This window comes from Corvus brachyrhynchos, unplaced genomic scaffold (genome assembly GCF_000691975.1).
Source record: "Corvus brachyrhynchos isolate BGI_N302 unplaced genomic scaffold, ASM69197v1 scaffold152, whole genome shotgun sequence".
Taxonomy (NCBI): Eukaryota; Metazoa; Chordata; class Aves; order Passeriformes; family Corvidae; genus Corvus; species Corvus brachyrhynchos.
The window spans coordinates 4,670,898-4,696,795 of NW_008237447.1; the positions used below are offsets into that span (position 1 = coordinate 4,670,898).

Consider the following 25,898-nt stretch of genomic DNA (forward strand, 5'->3'; position numbering starts at 1 on the left):
TAAAATGTCTTTGCATTGTGAATAGGATCTCTTCTGGACCATGAAGTTATGGACTGAGTATTACAAGATAACAAAAAACGATGTCTTTGAGTGTGACTATTAGGCATTCTGTATTTTGGCCAAGCGATTTGGCTTTTTGCTTAGCAGTAAGTAGCATAAACAATGACATCAACAGACTTTCTTCTAAAGCAGAAGCAAATACTTCATCTGCGATGGGGGCTGTTGAGTTGCAGAATAAGAAGTAAGGCATGACCTGCCCTAATATCACAAATAACATAGTGCCATCAAAGTAGGCATCAGACTGAGCTTTCAGCAACAGTCAGGGTTGTCTTGAGTGATTTCCAGCTTAAAATGTAGGTAGCTGTAAGTGGCAATTATGTCCATGAAGTGTCATTGTAGACCACTTTGACCAAAATGACTTCTGACAGAAACACCTCCCAAGCCCTACAGATGCAGGAAATGCCAAGTCTGTCAAGATCTGATTCTTCTCCAGGTATCTCACTGAACAGCTTGTTTGTCCTTATGTGGTAGAGTTCAGTGTAGTTTGCTGCAAACTCAGTACCTGTCAGTTACTGTTGTTGAATTTTAACAGTGTTTCCTCAAAAATGAGTGGTGGGTCCTGGGGTGTAGGTTGGATAATTGCACTCCTTGACAGGGAAACCAAAAGAGGGAGTTATTGAAGTAGAAAGTCCCCAGAAAGTAATAAAAGTCCACAAAAAGACATTACCAGTATAGCATACAATATTGACGCAGTTTATGGTGTAAGAGCATGCTTTTCATAATAGAAGTTGTTGCTGGTGCCCAGTCCAACTGTGTTACAAACCCTGTAGTGATGAATTCTTTCATCTAATGGCATATCCAGTAAAGACTTTTGCAGCAAGAAGGACATTGCTCACCAGTAGCGTTTGCTAATACACTGACAAGCATTTCTAATGTAAACCTGGTTTTAGAGCAACAGTCTTCACATTTGGGAAGGTTAGAGACAGATCCTGGGTACGCTTGCATAATTCCTTTAGGTGGTGCTGGGGCTGACTGAAGTACAAGGTCTGACACCACATTTGTGCAACTTGTGGACTTTACCAAAGAGGAAACACACTGAACTTCAGGTATTTGACTCCACTGATTACTGTGGGTTATCAGTTTCAAAGGCTGCTCTGGGTATTATTGACTCTTGTCAGCAGCCTCTGTATGTAATTGCTTGTTTAAATAACTGTAAAAATGCCACTGAGATTTCTCCACAGATAGGTTTTTATTAAATGCTTCATGACATTTGTCTAATTCAAGCCATGTTTAGTCTGTGTGAAGGAAAGCAATGTGATAGTAGTAAACTGTGGTGATTTTTGTATTTATTTTTTGACATTTTTTTCCAAACTAAGGTTTGTCTGTCCAGTCCTTGCTTGCTCAAAAGAACAGATGTACTAAATGTGTCAATATTTTTTCTTTTTGCTGTTCCCTTATTCTGTTTCTTAAGTTTATCTTGGTTCCCTTTCCTAGGCTGTGTGGATTGTCTGCCAGGAACTGTAAGAAATTCAGGGATTTGTCAGAAGGGAGAAGCCTTTTAGCTTCTGGAACCTTTTCTGGCATTCATTCTGTCGATATTGCTCTGTGATAGGTGTCAGACAACATGGTGCTTACAGTCATGTCTGTTACAATGCTGTTTAACGCAGACAATGCATCGATATTGTTGAGTTGAACAGGTATGGGTTTTATCCTTTGGTTTTTCCACGATGTGATGATGACTAGTTGAGGAAAAGCGGGAGAATTAAGACCAGAAGTGGCTTGCGCTGTGTTTTGGTGTTTGTGGGGATTTTATTTTTTAGTTTTGGTGGCATTACTCCTGGTATTTCCAGTGAGTGCTGCTAGTTAGAGCAAGATAAGACAGATCTGTATCAGAGAAACATGGTATAAAACCTTAAAATTCCTAGATTAACTTGTTTACCACCTTTTTGGAGTGGTTGGAAGCTGACACTTGCTTCTTCCTGGCACAGAGAAGCACAATTTTGATATGATGGCTCCAAATGGCTTTGATGCTTCTGATCGTGCAAAAGTGTAAGTGATGAGTAGGAGAAGAATAAGGATAAGCTTTTGTTTTTCAAGGACTATAATTCTTGTGGTAAGGAAACTGTAATACAAAAGTAGTCTTAAACAGTATTTTGTGGCTGTTTTTGTAATGTCTTTCATACTTTGCAATGGTGTATTTCCATGAAGTTTATCAGGTGTATGGGTATTTTTATTTTAAACTAGAAGGTGGGGGTTTTTAATATGTCTGTAGTAGATTAGCTTTCTGAATCTATTTTGCTGAAATTTTTGATTCTCAAATGTCAGTGCAAAGAAAGTACTCCATCCCCTGCAGCTTGTAAATTACTTTTCTGGCTTTCTAAAGCTTTGTGCAGAATAGGCTGACCAAGACTGAGGTTGCATGAACAGCTCTGTTGGAGAAGATAGAAGGGAATTGAAGAGTGCTAGTTAAGAGTTCTCTGGGTCTTGCTGTGCTTCATCAAGGTGGTGTTCCTGCCGTGGTTTGCTTTCCCCTTCAGAAGAGAAGAGGCATTGTAGAAACCTCAAAATTCAGTGGGGTATGAGCTTTTACCTGGTAAAAATCTAATAGCCTGTAAGAAGTAAAGAGGCATCTAGAAAACAGGAGAGATGGCAGTGCTGTTGTGCATGTGCTTTGGCAATGAATGCATCATTTGTTAGGCTAAAAGCTTTGGCTTAAAATTTTCGTTTTTCTTGCTGTTTCTATTGATACTCTTTCCTCAACTGATCCAATTGTGAATTATGAAAGAAACCATGAGGAAATTGAAGCAAGGAGAAAATTGTGGTCTTGACAGATGCACTCAGGAAAGGTTCCTTTGTGATGTGGAATAAAGTGGGGAGGTATTACAGATTACATGTATGACAGCTATTTATTAAACAGTATTAAAATTGTGTATATCCCCAGCAAACAAGCTGTTTGCTTGGGGGATAGTCTCCTACAGTTGTGGTGTAGGATGTCAGATTATAAGTTTAGTGTTTCAAAACTTCTATTGACTTGGAAGCCTGGATAACTGGTGACGTGGTGAGGATAAATATTAGGATACTGTTGCACAGACTACCATGAGATTCTAATATACTTTGCTGCTTCTGCGATTCATAATATAGCCAAAGCAAGTTTGGGATTGAATGAATGTAGTGGGATTTCATACACTCACAGGCATGTACACACACAGTGGCTGTTGCAATATAAATTTGGATTCCTGTCTTATCTAATAACTTCACTCTGCAACTTTAAAAAACCCTTCACTGCTTCAACAAAAATAAAATTAAAAGGTATGGGTGTTGTGAGAGCCAAGGCAAACTTGGGAGCAGAAGGAAAAGAAAATAGGAAATGCAGATTTGCAGACAATCTCTAAAGGTTGTGATGAAACCTTGGGTTACATCTCTTCCAGAAAAAGTGTCCACACTCTGCGCTGTTCTGTTTTCCAGCTATGAAGGGGAAGTGTGTGGTATGGGAGTTGCCTGGGTAGGGTTTTTTAATAATAGTTAGGGTGGTCATAAGATGACAGGAGCAAACAGGTTGCAATTGCAACCTGTAGTGTTGCTTTTCATGATGGTTATTGCAGTGACATGGTAATTGCAGATCACATGAAATCTCAATAACTTTGGTGGTGGATTATTGCGTTTGCCTGCTTGTTCCTTTGTGCTCTGCTGTGATAGCTGACAAGGGAGATGGCCAAATGCAGGGAGCTTAAATAATTGCATCATTGTATCGTGTGTCTACCTGAGCAAGATGGCTATCGACCTTCAGGTGAAATAATGGCATATTTCAGTGTGAGTCTTCACTAATTCTTAGTGTTCTGATATCCTGACTAGATATGACTAAGAAATTTTTATGAGTAGATAGTCATGTAACTGCTTTTTGTTAAATTTTTGGAAATACAGGTAACTGTCAAATCTTAAAGGAATAGCTTCTGCATTATTCATGTTGCAATTTGTATTGGGTACGATTGTGTCAGTGCTCCAGGGAATGCTGTACATTACAGGAAATGTTTGTACCCTGCCAAAACCCAGCTGAACAAAAATCAAGTCATAATACATTTCTGACAATGCACAACCCTTGTGATCACTATAAAGGTATCTTGAATTTAACTATTATAAAAGGATAAAATATACAGACTTTTTGTGTGTTTTCAGATCTTAACAAATATCTGCATCACATCTTCTGTTTGCTCTTTACATTAATTACCTCATTCCTGCCATGAGAACCGTTTCCTTGTAAGCATTTATTGTGTTCTTTTTACACAGGGAGCAATCTGGAGTATGTATTGTTGGTGTGCAGGGCAGCATTTCAAGGTCTTTGAGAAGTTTGGGATTCTGAGGCTGATAAAATGAATCTTTCTTTTGAAAAAATACAGCAGTTGGCTTATTTTGCAAGGTAGTGGAGGGAATTCACTCCATAGCATTAATTACAAAATAAAGCAAAATATTCTAGAAAGATGGAAATTTGATACTCAAACACCTAAGTACTTGGTAGTAATCTAGAACAGTTTTTTTTAATTGTTCCTGTAATGTCTATGGTGTATTTGTGTTGTAAGTGTTCTGAATAAAAGTACCTGTGGAACAAAATCTGTCTGATTCTGTGTTGTTGTTATAACTTATATATTTTAATAGCACTGAAATACTCAATTGGAATATGCTGCATACAACTGAAACTCTATGAAAACTCATGAATGAGGTGACCTCAGGGCTGAGGGAGTAGAGGATATTGTCAGTTTGTATGGAGCTGGTGGCATGGGATCCTACAGCTCAGAAATAAAGGAGATTACAAGTGCAAACTAAAATTGTGGTGGCATTTGTTCTTCAGTTTTCCAAGTTGTTAAAAAATGGTTATTTGGCTACTCAGCTGTGTTCAAGGTGTGTTATTAATGGATTTGATGGGGGGGTGCTCTGTGTGTGTGTGTTTTCTGTGACCTTTTGGGTGTGGGGTTTTGTGGTTTTGTTTATTTTTTTTTCCGTTCTGAATTTCTCTGTGAACTGTCCAAGGAGTGAGGATTTTCTGAACTCTAGCAGTAAGCAAAATTTGAAGTTCACTGAATGGTCCTCGAATAGCTGTCCTGGATGGAAATTAAACTTAGTTTTAGGTTTATTTTTGTTTCTGGGAGAACAAACGAAATAGGAAATCAATAATTAAGTAGGATGAGATAGTTTCTTTTGCGTTCAACCCCATAGCCGCTGCTTTCACACCACCCTCCCACCAAAACCCAACCAGCCAGCAGCAAAAAAAACCCCAACAAACAAAACCGCCCACAAAACACTTTGGCCACTAGTTGCTGCTTAGAATTTATTCTTAAAGGAAAAACGAAGGGTGCCTGACACTGAATTTTGGTCTAGAAAGAGCTAGCTGACCAGCAATGAGACAAGATTTAGTTTTTAAGTTTAGGCCTTGCATTCTGTTTGTTTTAGTAAAATGTTACCATATCATGTTCATTGTCATTCATGTCATTCATTTGCTGGCATCTGCCTCTCCCAAAATACATACTTTGGAAGTGCTTACCTGTTTTGCTCAATCATTTTATATGTAAATAATGAGCTAATTAAAGAACAGTTTTTCCCTTCAAGATACCTTAAACTTTTAACAGAATTGATTTTGTTTTGTTTTCATAGGTTTGGTTTGTTTTATGTTGTTTTTTCCTGTGTGACTTGGCTATGTGTGAGCTGTTTGCAATGTCAGATTCATAAAATTGTATCGTGGACACTTGTACCTGTTTTGAGACCTATATGGAGAAAAGTTGCCCTGTTACTTGGGGAGTTCGAAGCCTGCCTTTGCTCCGAACTGGGGTGAAGGGGAGGAGGAAGGTCTTCCTAAAAGGGAAAGTTGTGGGCAGGTCAGGTCCTGGCTGTGACACCCTGCTTTTCGCTTGTCCTGGATTTGGGAAGTGCTGGGAGCCTGAGGAGCTAAGTGGGAGGGCTGGTGGGGAAGCTCAGTAGGTTCTGTGTGCTGTTGAAGGGTCTCATAGAACAGAGTTGTATAATATGTGCAAGTTGAGATTTGTGTTGGAGGATAGATGTGAGCCTCCCCCAAAGTCAAGTGTCAGACCTAAGTGCAATGCAGATCTAGCAACTCTTTTAATACTGGAAAAGAGGGATGAATTAGTGGTTTGGACTCTTTAGTATTGTCCAGAACACTTTTTGTTCATACTGTTCATTACATATACTGACTGTGCTTTCATGGATCTTGTTTTTGTGGATTTTACCTCAGTAAGCAACCTGAAAATTGATGCTTGATTAGGAATAATTGATAAACATAGGAAGCTTCTCTTAAGAACTTGTCTGGTAAGTTGAAAATTTGTTTTTTTCAGCTGTATTTCTTAAAATCATCAAATGGTTTGCATTGGAAAAGACCTTAAAGATTATGCAGTTCCAACCCCACTGCCATGCACAGGGGTGTCATCCAGTGCATGTAAAGGAAAAAAGAACATTTAAATTTGAAACTTGATTGTTGTTCTCCTCCTCACATGATATGTACATCTTGTGCTGGAAACCTTAAATGAGCTTTTGCTCCATGTAGGACATGAAACATAACTGCAGTCACAATCACCCACTCTGTGGCTTAACATTTAAAAGAAATTAAGAGTTCATTTCGTGTGCACATTCTTAAAGGCACTAAATGCTCAGCTCAATAAAAAGGAGTGAGAATAATTAGGAATTTTTTTGAGAGTAAGTGAATGATAGACTATACGAATTCAGTCTTCCTTCAGATTTAGAAATAAAGTAGGTACATATTAACAGCTCTTTGCTGTGTAAGAGGCTACATAATATATGGCATTACACTAATTCTAGCCATCACACTGCAGTGAATCAAACTGTCTAACTCCCTCCTTGGTGATGTAGAGGTGTGTTTTGTGCTTTGCAAAGGAAGACAGATGCTAAACTTCTTTCAAGCTAGTAACTGGGCTGTTTTGTCCGTGTTTTTTTCTGTTTTAGCCTTGTGGAATTCCTGTGTGCATAGATACACAAATGAAGAAAATTAATGCAAGCTTAGGGGGAGGTGTTTGTGATTGCCAGTAATCCAAGATATATTAGGATGCTTTGGCATTTGCAGTGCTTGTAGTATTTCTGTCATGGTCTCCATTGTTGTTTTTATATATCTTACATTCTTTGTGGTGGTTTTTAATTTTTTTTTTTTTTAGCAGTAGCTACAGTAGATGTGAAGTACTAAATGTTCACAGAACAATTCTGGTTGAAGGGGACCTCTCAATGCTGCTTGTGTGTCAGCTTCCTGCTCAGGACTGGGCCGATATTGAATTGGGACTGGACTGGTCAGGTTTTTGTTTTCTTGTATGTCAAACCTACAGGAACAGAGATTCTGCGCCCTCTCTGGGGCCTTGGTCCTAAGGGAATATTTATTTCCTTCTCTTTAGCTGGCACCTCCTGTCAATTTTTGCATATGTTTTACTTGCAAATCTTTCCTCCTGTACCAGTTCAGGTGACAACTGAGAAAAGCTTCTAACTGGCAGTGCACAAACTGTGCGTGTTAGGAGGGAAAGAATAGGAGATTATGCCTATAGATGGTAATGTATGTGTAGCTTTGTAGAAGCTGAATGTGAGTTCAAGCTCTCCAAGAATAGAAGGAAAAGTTTAAGTATGGGTTTTTTTTGGGAGGGTTATATGCAGCTTACAGGTTATAGGTTTATTTATGGGATAATAGATAGCCAAGCTACTCTGATGTAAAGAATACAATGTGATGAAAAATTAAACACATTAATTCTTTGCATAGCTAACAATACTGTTTTTCTTCCTTGATTCCTTGGAAGCATTAGTACCAGCTTTATTCTTCATATGCAGCTCACAAATGAAAAGATTAATTTGCTAAAAAAACTGTGAATACTTGAAGTTTTGGCTCATGGTTTTTCTGCTTTGTTATTCCCTTGTCCTGGTGCATATCAGGTTGACCTCAAATAAGGAGGCTGTGCTGACTGAAGCTTTGGGACTAACCTGTTGTCCTTCTTGGCTTCAGTTTGTAGGCTTTTCTCTGGCAGCTCTCCAGGCTGGGAATTGGAGCTAGTAGTATTTTCTAGGCTTAGTTCCAGTAAAAGAGATATTACTTTTATGTTTTGTTGTATGAGTTTCAGGTGGGAGAGGGGATGTAAGCAATCAGATTTGCAGATACTCATATATATACTTATATTTTTCAATCAAGACTATAGTGCACTGCTTTTTCTATTTTGTACTTTAAAAATAGACAGGTACTTTAAAATACAGCTCTTCAAGCAGGCCAGCCAGTACAAATTGTCTGAGTTCCTTTATACAGAGTTAAAAAGCATACAAAGTAGTCACAAGGATGTCATAATGAGTGGAAAATTACTAAGAAGGGAAATTCTATCCAACATATAATCCATTACTATGTTGCTCAACCTATTTGCTGTGTAAGTGTATCCATCTGAAGTGAGTGCTTAGTAATTAATTTTCTACAAAAAGTGTTTTGTATAAACAAAGCTTATGTCAAAATTTTATATGAAAGATGTCTCTAACTTAAGTAGTTTTAGAAGGTGCTTAAGCAGACAAGATAAATCTGAAGTTTCAAAAACCAATTTTATCTACTCAGTAAATAGATTGTTCATCTTACATTTCATAACTCCTAATATTAGACAAGTGTTTATTCCATGATCTCTGAAGTTTTCCTAGTAGTACTTCATAGTAAGACTAATTCCACCCGCATGTGCAGCGTATCAGGATGACTAACCCTGGCAATGCCAGGCTTTCTGAGTTTGTGGTTTTGCTTTGAATTGTTGCAAGCGGTTTCCTGTGTGTCCCAAGTTACCCCATCACTTCAGATATGTAAAATTCTGCTGTAAACTTCACTTGTTTGTCTTGCTGTGCCTTGAGTTATTAAGAGATTTGAGTCTTGCATAGTAATGAAGTACTAGTTAATACTCTCTCCTGTCTTTTGTTTGCAATTTTCTTTAGTCATATCAATCCAAAACTTGAATCATGAGCTTTCTAATGTTGTGACAGCCATGTCACATTGTAGAGAAAATTCACGTGCTTGCAGGCTGCAAATTAATGATGTCTGAGATTATTGGGCTGTCCCTAACATCAAGTACAGCTACAATCCCATCAGAAGAGAGGTGTCTCCGAAGTTATGTCAGAGCTTAAATCGTGTGGAAGTGGCTATGTGGGATGAATCCAACAGCTGGGCAGTGTTTCTTCTGCAGTTACGTGCTTAACAAATTTGTGTGATGCAGCAAATCATACAGTTTTAGTCAGATTAGAGATTATGTCAAAGAGATACAGTACCTTAATGTTTCATAAGAGTAGCCAGGCTATGTAAAAGCTGAAGTGTTCCGTTTTCTATAAACGTTAAAATATTCAGTATAACAACTTGGAGAATCTGATGTTTACCTTTTTTTGGATAATACAAACTAGTTAATGACTAGTATTTCTTATCTTGGTATTCATTCTAACTGAAGTCTGAAAAAATGTGTTTAGACTGCACCTTGAAAATGCTTGGCTGTGACTGACATAAACTGTTGTATAAACTACTCACAGCAGCCCTTAACAGCAATAGTTCCTTTTAGCTTGCTTGTCTTCTGTGGGAATAGACTTGATTGCCTGGGACTAGTTACAGACATTTCTCAAGTACACAAGTTCTAATTATACTTCTAGTACATTGACAGTAAATTATAAAGACTTGGCATTGTGGGCTGTTTAAGAGTGCTTGGCTTCCCTTGTTGGTCCCGTCTGCAGTGAAAGTGGTTAAGAATTAAATTTGGAAAAGTCTGTGCTGTGAAGCCACTGTGGTGCTTCTGCTGAGGTGACTGGAGCAGCTGTGATAATGGTGTTCCTTCCCCCACCCCAAATATCCCCGATCTTATTTTCCAGTCACTAGAGGTCTTCTACAAAGGCTGCTTTTCCCAGGCATTAAAGGGAACCCAGCAAGCAGAGGAGGAGTGCTGGGGGAGTTGAATGTGTGGTCTGTGTGAACAGCCCCCACAGCTCCTGAGCCTGCAGAGACAACACTCCCTGATCAAACCAGTGACGACTGATCAAAGCTGGCATAGTGGGCAGTAATAAAAGCAGTAGTTCTTCCTTCTCATTCCATGTTTAATACTTGTTTTTCTAGCTATGATGCTGTGTGAAAATCTCACACAGGCTGTTCTTTCCTGGAGTACTGTGAAGTTTTGTTGGTTACAATAAAATACAGAGGTAAATGAAAAGTGTGTGATATCAAACACTTAAAGGCCAGCAAGAAACATACAATGGCAGTATATTTGTGTGCATGACAGAGGGATTTGGAGTATATGTTTGTGCATGGCAAAAAGAAAACAAATCATGTCTTTTAGATGACACAAGTGCATGCACATTCTAAAACTAATAGAATGTAAAGCATTATTTAATTAGGTGGAATACTGTAGGTTTATGGAGAGGAAAATTGTTACAGGGAGAAAGGTTTGGAGAGGTAGTAAAGAAGCTAGGTGTTGCAATAGGTATCTTTTCTCAAACCATCTTTTTCAGTCTCTTAAGATGGCTGTCCATTTAAATCTGTTTCAAGTTTGACAAAGAAACAACCCTGTAGTAAGGGGAGGTTCTGTTTGTTTGATATTTATCAAGAATGAGAATTTTTATTTAAGTTTCTAACACATCTTTCAAATAGAGACCTATACAATAGTTTGAATATACAACACGTTGATCTGGTCTGTTATATCATGACTTTAATTTCTGAAACATATTTTTAAGGGAGGTGAAATAAGACTTGTGGAAATGAGCAATGAAGCTAGAGCAGCTAGAGCAGCTGGGCAGTTTTCTGTCAGGGAATTCAAATAACAATTCTTACTCCATCACGTTGCCGCCAAAGTGGGATGAGTGGCGAAGGTCGTGAGGAATATCTGGTGTTTTTTTTCAAATAAATCAGAAGTTCTGATTTAAAAGCTTTTTTCAGTTTGGTAGACAAATAAAACTTCCAGTTTTAATTTCTTTTGAATTTATTTAGAAAGATAGATCTTCAGCCTTGTGTTGAGCTTCATTTGTTGCAGTTAATGTTACTTGCAGCTTTTCAATGTGGTAGTCAAACTGATGCAGCAGCCTTGAAATCCAAGTTTGAAAAGAATCCCATGTCTGCTTGTGTTTGCTGCTGTGGCAAGCTAATAAAAATCCCAAACCCACAATATACAAACCAGCTTCAAACCAAAATTAAAGAGTTATTGAAGTCTATTATTTTGTCACTGTGCAGGGCTTTTACAATCCATGGGAGGTGTGTGAGCTGGTTCTCACTGCACAAATAAATGTTTTAGAAATGGTACCAACTGGTGCTTCCAGGTTACTGAAGTCCTGCAAGAATTAATAACACTTGACCACCATGAGGGAAAATACAAATTATTTTTTTAAAAAATTCTGGTTTTTTTTTCCCTGAAGCCTCTTGCACAGCTACTTTGTTTTGATTCCAGCTTTGTAGTAGTGCTGTAGTAATCCCTGACTCTTTTCCCCAAACTAGACTTTGATTTCTGTTAACACAAAGGTGGTCTGTTAGCAATAGTTGGCAGTAGAATCAAATGGGAATTGATAAGCTGTTGTTGACAGCTTCATTAAAATGAATTCTGGTAAATAAAATATCTGAGTTCTGTCTAGATTAAGGTACTTTTGAGCATATGTTGATGAGTAGAAATGGTTTTGGAATGTTCCATTAATAAATACATGCTTAGAAAAGGAGCAATAAGCTGCTTTTAGCATGGGGAGAAAATCTAATCTGTGGTTTCCAGGTAAATAGTACGGAATAACAGGAAGAATTTGTGAAATTAAAAGAAAAATGCATTAATAAACCAGATGAATTTTTGACTGTATTGTGTCCCTATTACAAGCAAATTAATAATGATATTGTTCCTGTAGGTTACCTGTGAATGTGATTAATGTTCAGTATTACATTTTCTAGTGCATTTTGGCAATATGGAAACCTGAATGTTTAACAAGAACACAATTTCAAATTAAAGCAATAAATCAGAGTTAGTGAAATAAGGTGTGCAGTGTGCCCCACTCCTCGGCAGTCACCGAGAGAGAGCAGTGTCTTATCCCACTACTTTTGGCAGCAGGAGCCTCTTTATCAGCTACTGTCTTTCCAGTCACGCTTGTGTTCACGTCTTTGCTACATGCTCTGCTGATTACCTTGGAAAAGGGCAATGCTGTAACTGTTCAACTGACCTTTCAGTTTATTTTCTCTTGTGTAATATGAAACATGAGCTAATGCAGCCTTAGTCTACTGATTCCGAGAAAATCTGTCGCTGCATTTCTGCAGCTTTCTGCTCAGATGTGATGGGGTTTCTCAGTAGTTACATTAATTCCAGAAACTCCATCGAGTTCAGATATCATCACAACAGTGCAGCAAATTATTATAGCTAGAAGAGGGGCTTTAGTGTACAATTCATGCATAGTAAAGACTACTTAGCAGAGGAATAGCGAAACAATGACTATTAAATGAAGAAATCCTATACCTAAATAAATGAAATTATGCTACTGGTAAATTTGTCTCCTTACATACAGAGAAAAAAATATATAGAACTCTCATTATTTTGTAATTGCTGTCTTATTTAGCCTGTGTCCTCATGATAGGGAAGCTGTCTTGAGTGTTTAGTCAGATACAGATATACATAGCTGTGCCATTTCAGGAGGTTGTAACACAGCTCAGTATTGTCAGGTTTGGGGGTTTGTCTGTGGTTTTTTTTTTGCTTTTTATTTTTCTTTGTTTGGGTTTTTTTGTCTTATTTTGTTCCTTGAGGAGTGTGTGCTTCAGTTGTTTAGTTTTTTTTAAATTACTATGTACCTTTTATTCCATTAGAGGGTTAAAGTAAATGGCTTTCTTGCAGGAAGTGTTGATACATGCTCACTTCTTTCTTCTCCTCTCCTGGAATTGATGTCTCTAAGTAGTTTGCTGGGCTTGTGATGGAAAGAAAATGCCTCTTGGTCCTTCTAAACACTAGTAATTTATTACACTTACCTTGTGAGGTGCATCCATGTGTTTCTAATAAACTGAAGTGGGTGAGAGATGAACAGGAGTGTGTATAAGAGAGCATCTAAATATTGGCCAGGGGGAGGTGGGCGGGGAGCGGGATTGTTTTTAGGATTGGGATTGGCTTAGATAAACCAGTGGAGGAATTGTTAATGCAATCATTTATTAAGTTATCATTTGGTACATTTTATAATCTCTCCTGCATTTGATTCTGAATTGAGAACCGTGTGTGTTCATTCTGAAGCTGATGGCAAAAACATTACAGCTGTCAAATTCTGCCAAAGCCACTAAGTTACCTTAATGGTTAAAGCAGGGAAGGGAACTTTAAAGGTTAAAGAAGGTCAGCAACAAATAATCTTCTTGCTAAAATACTATGGAATGATATTTATCTGTATTAGACCTTGCAGTTTATAGGTCTTTACGTCTCTGCTAGAAATTGCTGGTAGGATGTCAAGAAAATCGGTAGTTTCTCTTTTTCTGCCCATTTTTTGTCATGCTTCTACGTACTAGACTTTTTGTTAGGGCTTGACTTGCATGTCATTGTACTTTAAATTGCTTGGAAAAGAAGTGATGCTGAATCAGATGCCTTGTTTTGTGTTGATGGCTTTCAAAAGAGCAAGTGATTATGCATTATTTATCCCAAGCAAATCTTTCTTAATTTTTGATGCTGCATTTAGTTTGAGATATGAACCACATTAGTGTTCTATGCATAAATGCTTTACCTCAGCATTCTGAAATCATGAAACATCCAAAGAGAATTGGGAGTTATTCATTATCTGCCAAGTAGAGAAAATTTGGAAAAGCTTTTTTTGAAGTTTTTGCTTTTCTTGCTCACTCTTACAAGTTGTCTGCTGGATGGTCTTCCAGTAGCTAGTAAAAAACCACATTTTTGGTAGGAATTACAGCAGAAGTGGTTTAACTGTGTAAGTTCCCCCATTTATTTGGATAACTGTTGATTTTATTACCCCTGAAAAGGGGCTTAGTGTCACTGGCCAACCTGCAGAAACCTTAGTTTTCAGCTAAAAGTGTGATTTAATTTGCCCCTGATGTTCTAGAGAGGCAAATTCCTTTGTAGGGAACAATTTTGTGAATGGAGCAATTGGAATGTTTGGGAAATTCAGATTTAGCTGCAGAAAGACTTCTTAAGACCATGATTTCAGAATCATGTAACAACTTTATTTTTAACCTGCAGAAACAGAAAATTAAGTGGTCATCTCCTGAGTCTTTATAATCATCATCCATTGCTATCCTGTGTTTCTAAAGCATCTCTCTCACAATTGTTCAAAGGTTGCATGTGTTGCTTGTTGTTGATGTTCCTTAATGCATTTCAATGTGTATTAAAAAGATTGCCTGAACAGGACAGGACTTGTCTATGTGGCAAGTCCAAGTCAATCAGCTACAACTATGAAATTGGTAAAAGTTAAAGATACAGTAAATCTGTTGTTTTGAAGTAGTCATACCTACCCAAGATTTTCTGTGCCTTTAGTTCCTATTTTTCTTAAGTGTGACTACTCTGTGTAATACTCTGAATAGCTGAATGAAAAGTGGATAACAGAGGGTGGAGAAAAGAATGAAGTAAAACCCAAGGCTCCTGTTTTGGTATATTTTCCCTAGTGATAAATGAAATTGAAGAAGAAGAAGCTGCAAACAGGAATTTGCTTCTGTTGCATAATTCTAGTTCAGCGTGATCTGGTCCCTTTCTGCCTGGGCTACAGAAATTTGCTTTAGGAAGAGCTTTATCTCTCCTACTTCAGTCTTCCTTCAATCCACTGCTTTCTAACCTACTGAATGACAAGAACTTGAGGGAATAACTGGCTACAGAGTAAAGGGGAAGATGGGAATCAGGGCCTCACTAATCTGAGCAGGGACTCTGCACTGACTTTGGTGTCAGTGAAAGTCTTTGTAGCTGCATCTTCAAAGGCATTGCAGCAATATTAGAAAAAGGTGATTTGTGAACAACCTCATAAAGCTATGGACTGTGGTTTTGTCTTTAACACTGACATTAATTTCAGTGTTTGTATTTGCTGGAAAATGGAGGATTTGGTTACAGAGAGTACCTTACTGGGTATTTTCTTTCATATCCTGTTCCCTTTGGTATCTGCAGAGCTGGGCTTTCCATATGGATACCAGATACCATTATCAAAGTCTCTCCTACTTGCTTTCATCTTTTGAATAAATTGGCATTAATACTGGGCCAATACTGTAGAAATAAACTATGACAAGAAAGCTGATGTGGACAAAAATCTGAAAGATGAAGAGCTACTAAAATCAGCATCATAAGCAGAAGAGGGGCTAAAATCATTAATTTCAGTGTTGTTGCCACAGGTCTTACAATAAGCTGACTGACTGTTCTATAAACTGCAATAACAACAGCTTTGTAAAAAAGCATGAGTATGGACATAAAGATGTGTTGAAGTTTTGCAGCTATCTTGGGGTTCAGCACCAGACTCTTTAAATGAGAGTATCTTCTATGCTGCCAAGGCCTTTTTAGTCACATTAGTTACTGTGATGCCTAAGAAACTGAAGCTGATCTGGTTAAATCTAAAAGTTTAAAATACTACAATACCTCTTTGTTATTTTACAAGGTGGCCAGGAAGGAGTTAGTGCCTGTTCTGCTTAGAAGAATAAAGATGTGAAAGTTTTATGTGGAGCTCTAACTCAAAGTTTTGACTTACCATCAGACTCTTCAATAATTTGCCAAAAGTCTTATTTCAATAAAGCAGTCTACTTTGGGGAGGAAGGAGACACTTAGCTTTATTTTTCTTATACTCCATATTGAGGCTACCAACTTTAATATATGCCTGAGACTTTTTTAATGGGTTCAATAGTTGAATTAAGTCAGTGGTCATAGGAACTGCAGAACCAGGGGTGTTTGTATATCAAAGTTATGAATTAAATAGAACACTTTTTTTTTTTTTTAAAAGAAGGCTATATATTTTTGCATTAAACTGAGAACTCTTCACTTCTACTGTGTAAATTTTGGCTATATAGGTATCCATAAGACAAAATATTTGAGGGTGTTTCAGTGGTAGAAGTGTGAGGAATAAGTGCTCACCTGACATGTCAATTCTTGAAGTGGCCGCTGATACAATATTGTCTTTACATGTTCATTGGAATGTTACTTTATTGGCAAGATACTTGTTTTCTGGATAGCCATTATACTAATTCATGTTTGATGTTTTAATCCTGCTTCTATGGAAAGTCAGCCAATTCCTACACTTCTATTGTAAGGCTTTAAACAAAGCTGCGTATAAAGCATGGGATTTAAAGCAATGCTGTGTTACAAATTATGAATGTAACAATGGGAAAAGACTGTTGTGACCTTGTTTCAGGTGATGTTTACGATTACCAGTGTTTCACAGTGACATAATCGTGGAGAGGGGAAAAATTCTTGGTGTAAAGGCATTTGGTAACAGTGTAGTACTTAGTTTCAAACTAGGTGTTCAGTGTTGGGGGAATGCTAAGAATGAAGTCTTTTCAGTAAGTCTAAAGAAAACTATTTCAGTGTTTCAGTTTTAAGAAACATTGATCTATTAACAGAGGTGAGATGAATGAATATGGGACTTGAAAAGCTTGCTTTTTCATAAAAACTCCAGGAGCCAGGAATACACCAGAAGCAGTCCCCTTCTGCTGCCTGCACTTGTCAGATGTGTGTTGCTGTACCTGTAGTAAAGGCCTTTGCGTGCAACTTCTTTCAGTCACTTCAGACCCTCTTTACCTGAAGTTCTGTGGATCCTCTTGTTTGCTCTGTTTAGGGTTTTTTTTTTTTCCCCAAAGGTAATAGTTGTACTTTTCAAGTCACAGTTGGGTACAGTTTTTACCTTGTAATCCTCATCAGTGTCAATGTTAATGACAGGAAATTGAAAAATCTTAAGGGACTTCGAAGTCAGTTGTTAGGCTCTGAGAACTTGAAAAGTACGAAGACAGAAGTTGGTCTTTTGTTGTGCCTTATAGCTCTAGATGCTGAGGTTGACTGTTTCCATGTACAGAATTGTGAGATTTTCATTTATGAGATGCATCCAGAGTCTGTCATAAGTCATACAAGTATATATATGCATAAGTGAACATGACATAACTTTCAGTGTTGAAGAGGAGATCACAAAATGTAGTCTTAATCAAGTGTTTATCTCTGGTTTTAAGACTTGTATACTAGTAGTGAACAATATAGATATTTGGAATTGGTTGAACAACAACAACAAAAAAATCCTGTAATTTTCTATGTGTAATCCTGGGGGTTCGCTTTGGAAGATAAAAAAAAAAAAGTGTTTAACAAGCCTTAGTAAGGTAGAAATGAAAGCTGAAATATCTGTGAAAGCAAAACCTTAAAGTTCCCTAAATCTGGACATGAGCATGTACTTAACTCAGTCCTTCCCTTCAAAGGAGCAACAGAGTACAGTTGCTGCTTTACAAGACCTTTCTGCTGTTTTGCAAGGCCTTCTATGACAAGTAATGTTGTTCTGTGTCCAGGTGTATTTCATCTCCTGAGAGGAGTTTTTGGAATAGTTCACAGCAAAAGTAACTGACCCATTTTGGAAGTTGGTGGTTTTTTGGTAAATTTTGAGCAAAGTACAATTCTTGACTGGATAATCTCAGGAGGTGGCTAAAGAAAAAATTCTTTCTAGATTATAATTTTAAATCAATTACAGAGATCACTAGTTGTTGCAAAAATCTTTATTTCTGCAATGTGATGTAGCATTAATAGTACCTGAATTAACTTGGTCTATTCCAAGCAACATGCTTTTGTACAAATTGAGGGAGCATTCTTGCTCAATGTACAGGATGCTGTGTTGTCTGTTCCAAATCTGTCCTATATAAAAAGCTGTTATTGTAAAAATGTTATACATCCTTGCTCAACAATTCCTCTAATCATTCACTTTCTTGCCTCTTCTCCCTCTCCCCAAAAAAATAATTTATTGACCATGTAATCTGCTCACCACTCTTTGTAAAGTGGGCAAAGAGTCGTCTTTTTTTACAGTAATACTCATGATCATTTCATATATTAAATGCCATGGTCTCTTTGTGTTATGGTTTGCTTAAACTCTGAATTTCCTGAAACACAAAAATTGGAGCAGTGGGTGTATTCTTAGTACTTTTATGACAAAAATCAAGAGCTTATGATGTGTGTATTACTGTCAGTGATTTTTCCTAAAGATACAGAACCACATAATTGCCTTCTGAAAATCCATTTTCATCCATCCCACACTCACGTCCTGAATTTGTTAGATGTTTCTTTCTTTGGAATGAGATGAATGGGTTTGATTCCTAGGGAGGGATCATGTTGTGGGAGAGGAGTAGGCCACTGGCATGCATTGCACCTCTAGGTGATGTGAATTGCATCATACCCTTTTTCTTTTCTGCACTGAGATTTCAGTAGTTCTTTATGGCCTGCTGTTCCTGTCTAGTAATAAAGGATTCATTTCCTTCAGCAGCTTTCAGGGGGTTTTGACTGACTTGTTTAAAAGTAAAGCTCACCACTTTTTACTTTTTGCTCAATGTGGGAAATGCTATATCCAACTAATCATGTTCTTAAAGCTGTGAAAATGTATTTGTGGTATGAGTGGGGAGGAAAAGAATAATTTTGGTTAGATAACATAATTCAAAACTTCCTCATTTATTTTTACCTGTGTCAGGCTCATTGCTTCACTTAGATCTTCTCTGAAGCTACAGCAGCTACCTATAGTAAAACAGATCCTGCTTCAGCCACAGGGGGACAAGGTGGAAACAATGCATGTGGCAGGCAGCAATTTTGAAAAAGCTTTTGTATGGCAAAGAAATAGGGATGGCAGATAACACCCCAAATATACTTCTTGTTATATAATTTTTTCCCCTCAAATTAAATATATATATATACACACACAAAAAGTATATCTAAATGTACATAACTATATTTCTTGTATCATATTTTAAAGAATGACTTAAATTTCAAAGCTATAGTGGTTGTTTTGTTTTTTTTCCCCAAGGAAAATAATTTGAATTTACCAGATGATATATGTTGAACTTCTGGGGCTGTTTATGACTTGCTCTGTTTCTGTATTTAAGCTTTATATAAATCTTTGTGATTGCAATTGTTTAAAATAGAAGTCAGTCAACTGAGTTTGTATATGTATATAATACACTTATAGTTGGAAATCTGACAAAATATTCTCCCTCAAGCACATAAATGAAATTGATTATCAGAGCAGTAGTAGTTAGTAATGCACTTCTGAGGATTATGCCCATGAGCAAATTTTAAAGGAATAATGCAAGTGGATGGGCAAAAATAGTTATGAATGTATTTGCTACAGTGTATCCTGGAGGGATTTTAAAATCTTTCTCCTTTTAAAGATGAGCATCAGTCTTAATAATAAAATAATAAAAACTTGCTGGGAGATTAACCTTGAAAGTAGTCAAAGTAGTCTAATATGGGTTATGCTGTTTACCTTAACTAGTAATTAGACATTTTAATCTTCTACCTTGAACTAATTAAGGGCCAAAAAACAGATCACAGAGTTCTAAGTCCTGACACTGCAGGCAGACCGCTGCTTCTTTTTCCTTAACCAACAAGGTGTTATTCCATAGTGCTGGTTTAGTACTTCTATTTTCTAGTGCAAAACACAGGAAGTGTAATAAGGCAGACAGGTTTGGTTTTGCTGGCGTTCTTACTGGTTTCTATACACTTCAGAAGATTCTTTATAATTTATGGAAACACAAATACATTTCCAATTTACCTTGGGAGTGAAATATTTAAAACAAACGAACAAAAAAACTGCTGTATAGGTAGCATTATTTAAATGTTCAACTGCAGCTTTTAGCTGTGCTTCTGCTCAAAATAGCTCATAACTTAGGGGTCAAAGTTGGCTCTCTTGTTTATATTGTACCCCTGATGTTACCATCAATTCCGGAAGCATACTTGCAGAAAACATAGCAAAATATGGCAAAAACCTCAAAGCTGTTACTAGCAAAGTTTGTATTACAGGTTTAGGGCATTTCTGTTCCTACTGGTGTAAGTAGGGTATAGTCCAAATAATTACTTTTATGAAGCTGTAATTTTTTTCAAATTGTTGCAGTGTCAGGGACTGACTGCAAAGTCTTGCTGATCATCTCTGTAAAGAGGTCACCTAATGAGCCCCTTCCAGCAAGGACCAGTCCATGCTGTCATGCTGTACCGCAAACTTTTCGATGGCCTGAGATTGTCTGTCTATTAAAACTGGCTGTGAGAGATGTGGCAGGCCTATCCAGCTCTCCCTAGGAGGCTTATGTCTGATATTAATAAGATGGAGGGAAAAGTGCTGGGCTGTTCAGAGTGTAAAGTTCTCCTGTTGTGTAGTAATACTGGGATTTCTTGGCTGCCAATCAGGAGTTGTAGTTCTAGACTGAAAGTGCAAAATGTTCCTGTAAAGTAGAGAAAGCACTGACAAACACAAAGATTGCAACTTTAGACAGTGTAACAACCATGGAAAAATTGTATGGTTTGTATTTGATTTTTTTTTTTTTTCTATTCCTGTAGAGAGCAGTGAATCTCATGTTAGTGTGTTTTATTTGATTTTTCTTTTTTTAGGTTTTGACACTTGTTAATGTAAGAGAGATACTCGCTAATCTTTCTAAAAAATGTTCTCTGTTTTCATTGCAAGGTATTCTCTGTTTTATAACCACTTGAAGAACATTGAGGAAAGTGAAGGCGGCCTTGATAAATTTACAAAAAGTTACAAAACCTTCGGAGTTAACCAACTCGTGGATGGTGGAATATACTGTAAAGAGTGGGCACCAGGAGCAGAAGCAGTGTTTCTTGCAGGTGACTTCAGTAAGTATTCTTAGGAAAATTTCTTCTCCCCTGAACAATGTTTTACAGCAATATTCTCTTCTTTTAAAGAAAATTTTGTCGCAGTGATGAAATTCTGATAGTAAAAATGTATGTCATGGCTTAAATGAATAATATTTTCCTCTGTGTTGCAGTAGCTTATGAAGATATATGTTCCTGTTGCATGGTCAGTGTTATGCATTTTTTTTTAATACCCCAAAGGCGCAGTGACTCATGTCACACTGCAACTTGAGGCTGTGTCTAAACTACCTGAAGTTCTTTTTAAAGCTTTATAACTGGGCTTTTATAAAACTATATGCAGAGAAACCAAAATAACAGTAAAATAATTTGCTTTATCTTCTTTTACTGATCGAGCAACAGTGCTGTCTAAGGACCAAGGCCCTTGAGAATTCTCACCCATCCTGAGAGTTTAGTAAAAAGTTCTGCTGGAAAATGGTAGCCTAAAATCAAACTAAATACTACTGAAAGAGTAGCTACTCTGTTTTTTTGAGGGCAAAAGTAGGAAAGATGTTAGCAGAATGGGAAAGGGGCAAGGTTACATGAAGGAATTGCATTGCTTGCTCTGAGAACCAGGAAGACTCTCTTTGAATTTGAAACAAAAATATAAATTTGTTTCTTATTTAAAGGCTATCTACGCTCAAATTATGTTTTGAAAATTTTTAAATGAAGGTGACATTCCTTATTGCTCTTCAATCCTACAATTCAATTCCTCTCTCTCCTTTCTGTTTGGAGTTTTGGAGAGCTTTGTTCTGTTTTTCTCTTTTACCTCTCTCTCTTCAGGGTTAGGGATTAGTCCATCAAGGTACCAGGTCTTGCATTTCTGGTTCTTACTGAACAGGGACTTAATCTGTGAAATTATTTTGTTCATTTAACCACATTTCAGAAGTGTGCAGTATTATTTGTCCAAGTTTGGTTTTGCAAAAATACTGATCTGGGGAGTGTTCAGTGTATTTATATTACAAAATTGCAATAGGAAAAAAAGTGATTTGAAGCAGTTAATTACTTCTGCTTAAACACAAAGCTGAATGTTGACCATTCCTTACCCCTGTCTGAGGAAACTATTGAAAGGAAAATCTCTTTAGGAGGGTTTTTATTTAAAAGAAAAAAAAAAAAACAAAACAAAAAAACCAAAAAAAACCCCAAAAAAACCCCCAAACCAACAACTAAACTTCTTTTTTTGATGCAGAAGTTGAACAGAAAAGTTAGTGCAGCACTGTTTTCAGCCATGATCCTGTTTGATATGATTAACCTAGTGAATGATAAAGTAGCTTTCCTTGATGTACTGCTTGTCATTCTATTGGAATAGACATTGATAAATAGGTTAGTGTAGTTCTTGCATTTTCATATTGAAATTGGATATGCCATCTAATTCAAAACTGAATAATGAATCGTGCATAGTTCACCTACTACTATATAACAGTGACTTCAGGTATCAATATAGACTGCATGGCAGGTAGATCAGGTTATTTTCATAGGTCAATTTTATGTGTATAAACATGAAGAAAATTCTCCTCCTTGTCCCCCTCTGCCACTTGCTGCCCCCCCCCCCCCATTGCTCAAGGTTTTCATGGGGTGGGTGTAGGTTAAATTACTTAACACAACTAAAGACTGGAGTGCATTTATTTTAAATACATATTTTAAGAGATGGTAATATTAAAAACAGATTATGAATGATATGTTTAATATTTTGAAAAGAGGCTATAACTTGTAAATTGGCTTAGGCTGCGGGGGGAAGTATATGTATACCAGAATAGGGCACCTAAAAACTGGAATGGTTTTCTAAACCCTACTTTGTTTAAAATAGTTGATGTAATACATCATATGGAGCAGAAATTTGGGAGTAATATCTTAGAGTAGTTGTATCTAGACCCGGATGGAATATGGCAATAAGAAGTGAAAAAAAAAAAAAAAAAAACAAACTGAAAAGAAATTCATTTTAATGTGGAAAAACTGTTTCTCCTATATATCAGTCAGTCATAGTAAGGTATTCATTCCCAAAGGGGACAATAGCATACTTGGAAAGACTAGAGGAATGGAAGATTGTCATTCAATTCATATGATCTTGAATAATATTCTCATGAGAAATTGGATTGCAAAACCCTAAGATTTAGAGTCAGATTGCTGCAGATGTGTTTAATTAAAACTGAATCCCTTTAACCTTTCTTTAAGTTTTCAAGCAGGTTAAAGTCTCAAACTAAATTTATGATTATATTGTGTTTAAATTGGCTATCGGGATTGCTTTTAATAGGATTTTTTAAAATAATTTTTTTTATAAAGAGAACTGTAGTGTAACCACATCAGGGGAAGTTGGAAATCTTAGACAAAGAAATAAACATTGAACTTAGATGACAGAAGCTCTTTAGTTTTTAAACTGAAATAGGGTGGTATATAATATAAAAACTGTCAATTCATGCTTTGTTTTTGGAGATGGATAGCAGTATTTTCCTTGATAATACAGTATTATCTGAGAATCTCTTAATGTTTGACGGAAAGACACAAAGTATTAGTCTCTACTATTTCATCTTAAGTTTTTTGAGGACCGAAAACTAGTAAAAATGGCAAATATAGGTTGCTTGCAGACCTTGAATTTTTGTTCAAAATATATAATAAAACTGATAGTTGATAATATCTTTTTTATTAATTATGCCTAAGATAAACATGAATAATTTATTTCTGTAGTTATATACATGTGAAGCCTCAGTCCTGTACATGTGAAGTTTATTGTGAATGATTTTTATGCTTTATAACAGACAATAAAAGCTTTGCTACTAAGGTATTTTGACCTGAATTATGGTATTTTTTTTGCCTTATTCTGAGAAACTTGTAATGAATGGTATCACTCCAATTTATAGAAAAATTCTTAGTATGACTGTGCATTTTGGGAAAAGAAAGAGCTAGAAACTAGTAATAACACACAAATCTGTATGTGGATTGGAGAATGAAAAACATGAATTCAAGAAAATCCCAATGCTTTTAGAGCTGTTTTTGTCTCTTTAAAACTCTGTAATTAGAGAGAAAGAAAAAGTATTGTATCTGGTGTTTTAGTACGATGAGGTGTATTAAATGAACAGCCAAAAACATTAAGATTTGTCAATTAGTACTTTCAGCATCTCAGTAAATCAAGTGTATAAGGCAATTAGTCAGTTGAATTTCCAATAACAGAGGCACTGTCAACATTATAGCTCCTTCAAAAGCTCTCAGTGATAACACTGAATATTTCATTTGTGTGCTCTATTGCTGAGGAACCCGGTCACTGCTGGCAATTTATTGCTACTTTAGAGTTGGCTATTTCAAAATAAGTCACTGAACTGTGAGTTTTGAGAGTAACCCACAGAATTTATTTGGGAATTGGAACACTCACATTTGTATTTGGTCATGCAGAGGCTCAGTGGGTTATTTGTAAACAATTCCTTGATTTTAAAAAGAAAGCTTCTGGTTTTAAGAAGCTTGAGAGTAAGTATGCATATATTAATTTGGAAGTTGGCATTTGCTATAATACATTGTTATATTTGTGGTTTCTGTTCTTTTATTTGTCTTCCCTTCCATCCTTCCCAATTAACGTTGATCTAAAATACTGATCAGTCTGGAATGTCTGTTTGGTTTGGTTTCTGCTTCCTTTTTCTGCTGGAGTTGGAGGGTGGAGGGAGGGTTGGTTCTGGGAGGATGTTTGCCTATTATTTAAACTCAGACAGGATTCCTTCAGAGTGAAAAGAGAGGACCTTAATCCACCAGCCTTCATAGTTTGGGTATCTGACAGCTGACTGCAGACTTTATGTAGAATGTTTTGGGGCTTTTGATTCCAGATTTTTACTGAAATGGATTCTAGGTATTGTCATGATATCATACTGAATGTCTTACTGCTTCCTTCCAGGATTTTTATAGAAAAATAGCTAAGTTTGATGAGTAAAGTCAAACAGTGTCATATTTCTCTGGGTGCAGATGATTGAAAGCAATAGACTGAAATATAAGGTGGCATTAATATGCAGGGAAACATCCTATCTAAGAAGTAATGATACTTGTTTTTACGTCAGTGTTTGAGCTGTTTGATCAATTTCCAACAGCTCAAGAGCAGGATCATTAACATAATCTTCTTAAAAAGTGATTAATGTGAGGAAAGGAAGACCTAATTGGTCACTGTGTAGAACAGAATAGTGTCCTTGGAGAATCTCTCAAATTGTGTTGTGATTTCATATTCTAATCAAGTGGAATAAAGGTATCTTGTTGAGATACTGGAATTTTGATGCCCTTTCCCTTGTCTGAACTGCTCCTTGTCTGACTGACTTTCTTCAAGGATGCTGTGTGAGTATTTTCTGAACTCTCTATTCTCTTTAGGTGTCTTTCAGTTGATCGGAAAGTTTGTGGAAATATAATTGCTATGAGAGATGAATTGATTCCACTTGAGAATTCAGCCTTAGTTTGTGAATTTTTTTCACTTTTGAAAAAATAACTCCAGTTTTTATATTGTACAAAGTCAATGGTTTTGTTAAAATGCGAGAAGAACGCCTTTCTTCTAGGAGAAGCAAGAGAAGTGTTCGTTTCTGGTGTGAAACTCCAAGTTCAGGCATGAGCCTCAGAGGTGTATGGCTATATACCTGTCAATGTGAAAACAAAACCAGGAGGTTGAAGAAGGAGTCACATTAATTATCATATAGCTAGAAATATTGCATTTAAATTGAGTTTTTTGTCACAAATGGTAGAACCCAAACCTTTGTAGCTTTGAATTCAATTCTACATTAAAGCTCAGTTCATGCTTCTTTGGCATACTAAGGGTGTAGTTTTGAGCAAGAAGTTCCCTTGTGCCTCCTGTTGCTGAGGTAAGATGTAATGTTTAAATAATTGGCTGGGTTTGGAAGATCTAATCACAGAGATGAGAGGAAACAAAGTATCAGGCTGTTGAAGGTGTCTTCTGTGTTGGATTAAGACATAGCTGGGGCCTGAACTTTTGTACAGAAGCTCTTGCCTTTGTGCATGGTTTATGGGTATTCTGCGATGGTGTCATTTTTCCCCTAAGACCTATTCAAGCTGATTATTTGAACTTCTACGGGTAATCTTCTCAGCCTTTTCCTGTTTGCAGTTATTGTCAGAATCTTTGAAGTCTATGTTCTCAAACTAAAATATTTCTTC

At 36.7% G+C, this 25,898-nt stretch overlaps 1 protein-coding gene across 1 annotated transcript in view; it reads left to right on the forward strand.

Annotated features, from left to right (window-relative positions):
• Positions 1-25,898, forward strand: part of GBE1 (glucan (1,4-alpha-), branching enzyme 1) — a 255,997-nt gene that overhangs the window by 125,044 nt on the left and 105,055 nt on the right. The window contains exon 4 of the mRNA XM_017731427.1: positions 20,587-20,756. Coding sequence (XP_017586916.1) covers positions 20,587-20,756 — 170 coding nt within the window. The remainder of the gene's footprint in view (positions 1-20,586; positions 20,757-25,898) is intronic.